Here is a 5,680-nt window from a genome sequence, read left to right as displayed (position 1 = left end):
ACCCCACAGTCCTTCCTCCTCCTCCTCCTCCTCCTCCTCCTCCTCACAAACCTCACTCCCCTTCTAGCCCTGATGATGTTCCCTACTTGGGTCATGAGACGTCTGCAAGAAAACTCAGAGAGCACAAGGATCCCACAGTCGTCCTCCTCCTCCTCTCTGCAAAAAAACCTTCCTGTTTAACACTGATGTTGTTACCTAGTTGGGTCATGAAATGTCTGCAAGAAAACAACCACGCTGAGAGAGCATAAGGACCCTTATTCCTTCTTCCCCCTCTTCCTCGCTGCATACCTTCTATCATCTCTAGATGATGTTACCTACTAGGGTCATCTCTAGATGATGTTACCTAGTTGGGTCATGAAACGTCTGCAAGAAAATAACCAAACTGGGGGAGCACCAAGTCCTCCACCTCCTCCTTTTGGTGACCACACCTGGATGCTGTATTCCAAGTGTGGCCTTACCAAGGCCTTATAAAGCGGTACTAACACATTACGTGATCTTTATTCTTCTGTCGATGCAGCCTAGCTCTGTGTTGGCCTTTTTGGTTGCTGCCGCACACGGCTGGCTCCTATTTAAGGGATGGTCCACTAGGACTTCCGAGGTCCCTCTTGCAGCTATTGCTATTGAGTTAGGTACCACCTATACTACTACTCTACCTGTGCATTTGGTTTGTCTTGCCTAATTGTAAAACCTTATTTTCTTCATCATTGACTTTCATTTTGTTAGATAGGGCCCCGGGTTCAAGTCTGTCAAGAACCTTCTTTATCTTCAGCCTGTCTTCTGAGGTGTTGGCTGTTCCTGCCAGCTTGGTTTAGAATAATAGGATAACAGAGTTGGAAGGGACCTTGTAGGTCATCTAGTCCAACCCCCCCTCCTCGCCCAAGCAGAAGACCCTACACCATTTTCAGACAAATCGCTGTCCAATCTCCTCCTATGATGATGATGATGATGATGATGATGAACAAACGGGCTGATTGTTCCAATCCTTGCAAGATAACTAATGGAGAGAAAAAAAGAAAGGCATCCGCGGAACCCGTACATCCACAGCCACACATGCATCTTCATTTTCCTATCTCTATAATTCGGATGGCTTCATAGGTGGCTTCTTTTCAACGACGCATGCGCCGAGGCAAGAACGCATTGCCCCTCGAACACTCTTCGTGTCCTATCTCTATGATTCCGATGGTTATGGAGGCGGCTTCTTTTTCACGACGCATGCGCCGAGGCAGGAACACCTTCCTTCGGACACTGCGCCTGCGCGTCTCGGCGCGCTATAAGCTTGCTACAGCGCCTGCGCGAGGGGAAAGTCAGCTGCTTTTGCTTGCTGTTCCCCCGTCCTTGGCGCGATCATGGCGGGCCGGGGGAAGCTGATCGCCGTCCTGGGCGACGAGGACACGGTGACCGGGTTTCTGCTGGGCGGCGTGGGCGAGCTGGACAAGCACCGGCGCCCGAACTTCCTCGTGGTGGAGAAGGAAACGGCGCTGGCCGAGATCGAGGAGGCCTTTCGGTGAGGGAGGAGGAGGGGGGGTGGCGAAGGAGGGAGAAGAGCCGGGAGGCGGTTGCCCGGGAAACGGCAAGGGAAGGACCATTGCGCTCTGAAAACGGGGGATGGGGCGCTGCGTTTGGGAAGGGACCATTGCCTGTCATGGGGGCAGTTTGGATGAAACCAAGCCAATGTAAACCGGCAGGGCGGAAGAGACCACCTACTCTTCGGCGGGGGCGTCGCAGAAAACGTGAGGCTAAACCATTCCAGGCCGGGGGGGGGAAGCAATGCTTGTTTAATGGGGGTTATTTTAATGGGAAGGAACTAAATGGGAAGAAATGATGGATTGAGTAAAAAGAGGAAGAGCCGTTTCTAGATGTAGGTAATCCTTGCATTACGACCACAATCCAGCCCAACCAGACAGTTAAGTGAGATTTGCCCTGTTTTATGACCTCCTTTGTTCCCGTTGTTAAGCGGATCAGTGCAGTTAAGTTAGTAACCTGGTTGTTAAGTGAATCCGGCTTCCCCATTGACTTTGCTCGTCAGAAGGTGGCAAAAAGGGGAATCACATGACCCCTGGACGCTACGACCGTCGTAAGTATGAGTCAGTTGCCAATTTTGATCGCTTGTCCATGGGGATGCTGCAACGGGCGTAAGTGTGAAAAACGGTCGTAAGTCGCATTTTTCAGTGCCAGTGTAACTTCAAACCATCACTAAAAGAACCATCTTAAATCGGTTAGAATAGGGGTCTTCAAACTGGGCCCTTTGATGACTTGTGGACTTCAACTCCCAGAATTCCTCAGCCAGGCACGCGTGGGGTTGGACTAGATGACCTCCAGGATCCTTTCCAACTCTTGATATTCTGTTAATCAGTGCAATGGCTTGCCTCCAGAAGTTGTGGGTGCTCCATCACTGGAGGCTCCTAAGAAGAGATTGATTGGACAGCCATTTGTCTGAAATTGTGTAGAGTTTCCTGCCTGAGCAGGGGGTTGGACTAGATGACCTCCAAGGTCCCTTCCAACTCTTGTTATTTTGTTAATCAGTGGAACTGCTGGCCTCCAGAAGTTGTGGGTGCTCCATCACTGGAAGCTCCTAAGCAGAGATTGGACAGCCATTTGTCTGAAAATTGTGTAGAGTTTCCTGCTTGAGCAGGGGGTTGGACTAGATGACCGCTAAGGTCTCTTCCGGCTCTGTTCATTCCGTTATAGTATTTCTAAAAGCTGGAGTCAGAATAGAATAACTTTATTGTCGCTTTAAATCCGCACTAATCGGCACAGGTTAACATGAAATTTCGTTGCCTAAAGTTCTCAACGGGCCGCCACCTGCAAATGTACACTACATATGACCCCCCAAAATTGCATATATTCTGTGACACAGATAAACAACACAGTCTGGTTCGGATGTGTTACATGTACGTGGCGAGAAAAATGAATCTTGCGAGTTTGCCAGACGGATGTCGTAGGGAGCAAATCTCCTATGGGTTTCTGTGCAGTCCCCACCCTTAAATTTCCTCGCTGTTGGGTTTGCTGGTCATGGTTAGAACTGGCCAGCATAATCCTGTAGTCACCTCTTTGCAAAACCTGAGAAGGCCTTGGGCTCAGCCGGTGCTTTGTTTGCCCACAAACACAAAAAGTCCAGCGCTGGCTGCTTTTTGCGGGTCTCAGTTTCCCTGGGAAGGACCTGCCCTTGTCCTCCGTGACCTTGAGGGAGCAGGAGAGTCAAAGGAGGCAGGATTCGGTCCCTGCCCGGCGGCTTTTTTCCCCAGAAGGAAATATTTCCCCAATTTGGGAAATCCCTCATTTGCTCTTCGGAGGAACTCTGTGGATCGTGCGGGTATCCTGCTTTAAGTTCAGAAACAATCATTAAATCACGGTTTCTCAACCTCAGCCACTTTAAGATGTGGTGGCTGGGGAACCCCTGGAGTTGTAGTCCACACATCTTAAAGTGGCTGAGGTTGCAAAACACTGAACTGTTTTGGGAACAATCGTCTTACTTTCCAGAATAATTTTTATGGGGTCTTCTTCCCGTAGATAAAGTCTATCTTTGGTTTGTTTTAACCTTTTTTTTTATTATGTTCTGTTCCCATCATCTGTAAGCCGCCAAGAGTCACCTTATAGTAGAGGGAGCCCTAGTACAGTAGTAGAGGAAACCCCAATAGTAGCCCCAATAGTAGAGGGTGCCCTAGTAATTGCCCTAGTAGTAGAGGAAGCCCCAGTAGTCACCCCAGTAGTAGTAGGTGGAGCCCCAAGGAGTTTGTGGAGTCCCAGTAGTAGCCCTGGTAGTAGGAGGAGCCCCAAAGAGCTGATGGAGTAGCACCAATAGTAGATGGAGCTCCAGTAGTAGCCCCAATAGTAAAGGGAGCCCCAATGGTAGCTCCAGTAGTAGAGGGAGCCCCAGTAATTGCCCTACTAGTAGAGGAAGCCCCAATAGTAGCCCAGGAATAGAGGAAGCCCTAGTAATTGTCCTAGGAGTAGAGGAAGCCCCAATAGCCCCAGTAGTAGGAGGTGGAGCCCCAAGGAGTTTGTAGAGTCCCAGTAGTAGCCCCGGTAGTAGGGGGAGCCCCAAAGAGCTGATGGAGTAGCCCCAATAGTAAAGGGAGCTCCAGTAGTAGCCCTAATAGTAAAGGGAGCCCCAATGGTAGCTCCAGTAGTAGAGGGAGCCCTAGTAGTTGCTCTAGTAGTAGAGGGAGCCCCAGTAGTAGAAGGTGGAACCCCAAGGAGCTGGTGGAGTTGCCCCAGTAGGAACCCCAGTAATAGGGGGAGCCCTAGTAGCAGCAGTGGGGGAGAGCCCCCAAGAACCGACCCCTTGTAACTCCTCTGCCCCACTTCCCCTCCGCCTGCAGGGGCTTCCTGGGCCGCGAGGACATCGGCATCGTCCTCATCAACCAGTTCATCGCGGAGATGATCCGCCACGTCATTGACGCGCACACCAAATCGTTGCCCGCCGTGCTGGAGATCCCGTCCAAGGAGCACCCCTACGACGCCTCCAAGGACTCCATCCTACGCCGGGCCAAGGGCATGTTCACCGCCGAAGACTTGCGGTAGGCGGCCCGGAGAGTCCACTCCCGACCCGGGCCGACATCTACTACTTCACGGTGGTGACCTCTTCCTCTGCCTCTCCTCGTGTTGCCTTCCGGTCCTTCACCTTCCGCTCCTCGTCGTGCGGAGGAACGAGTCTGCGTTGGAGACTTCTCCTTCGGCCCTCTTGAGCGTCCAGGCTGCTGTTCCTCCCCTCCTGTTGACCTCATTGGAGTCAGGAACCATGGAAGAACCCTGGTTCTAAGCGCGGCTGGCTGGGGGATTCTGGGAGTTTGACGTCCAAAGGGCTTCCAATTCGCCAAGATGGAGCGTGAGGTTCCACCATCCAATCCGGGGTTTCTCAACCTCGTAAGACGGGTGGACTTCAACGCTGGTGGCGTGGTGCCCACTTCCCTTTCATCTGGGATTCTTTGGAGAAGACCCCCTCCTCCCCTCCATTTTCTCCATGGGACCCAAGTTGCGTCCCCCATATTTCTCTGGGGCCAGAATTGTCTTGGTTGCTTTTCCATGTCCTGCTTTGATCCTTGTTCTTCATCACCAGTTACGCTTCTCAACACAGATCTAGATTAGGGGTCTTCAAACTTGGCCCTTTGATGACTTGTGGACTTCAACTCCCAGAATACACATGCCTGGCTGAGGAATTCTGGGAGTTGAAGTCCACAAGTCATCAAAGGGCCAAGTTTGAAGACCCCTGCTCTAGAGGTACTTCGGCCCAAGTCCTCTGCTTCTTCTCCCTGTCCTCCTACTTCCTGCTATTTAAGCCCTTTCCTTGAGAATGGAACCCCAAAAATGGGTTTGACGTTAAGCTGGGATATCCTGGCTTGATGCCTTGGAGAAGCTGGTCTGTCTATCTGTTTCCTAGAGTGCAATACCCAAACATCTGTCTCCCAGAGGATTTACAATCCAGATGAAAATTGTTCCAATTTTTCCCTCCCTTCGAAAGGGAATTCTGTTCCTGAGGATGGAGGTTGTCCCCTTGACCGTTGGTTGGCTAGAAGGAAGTTCTCCTCCGATGAACCATTTTGAGTCTTCTTCAGCCTAGCTCCTGGTTTCCCAGCCTTGGCTGCTTGAAGACGTGTGAGTGTGGACTTCAACTCCCAGAATTCCTCAACCAGCAGGGTTCTAAGTATGGCTGGCTGGGGGATTCTGGGGGTTGTAGTCC

The 5,680-nt window shown here is 51.3% G+C and overlaps 1 protein-coding gene across 1 annotated transcript; it reads left to right on the top strand.

The window, feature by feature from the left end:
* The first annotated feature begins 1,346 nt into the window (after positions 1-1,346).
* Positions 1,347-4,781, top strand: ATP6V1F (ATPase H+ transporting V1 subunit F). The gene is made up of 2 exons (XM_015827757.1): positions 1,347-1,504; positions 4,323-4,781. The coding sequence occupies exons 1-2, from the start codon at positions 1,347-1,349 to the stop codon at positions 4,522-4,524; spliced, it is 360 nt and encodes a 119-aa protein (XP_015683243.1). The 3' UTR covers positions 4,525-4,781.
* The last annotated feature ends 899 nt before the right edge of the window (positions 4,782-5,680 follow it).

This window comes from Protobothrops mucrosquamatus, unplaced genomic scaffold (assembly GCF_001527695.2).
Source record: "Protobothrops mucrosquamatus isolate PMUCROS unplaced genomic scaffold, P.Mucros_1.0 scaffold3931, whole genome shotgun sequence".
Classification (NCBI taxonomy): Eukaryota; Metazoa; Chordata; class Lepidosauria; order Squamata; family Viperidae; genus Protobothrops; species Protobothrops mucrosquamatus.
Note: the sequence above shows the minus strand (reverse complement) of the source record. Positions and strands in the feature narration are given on the sequence as shown.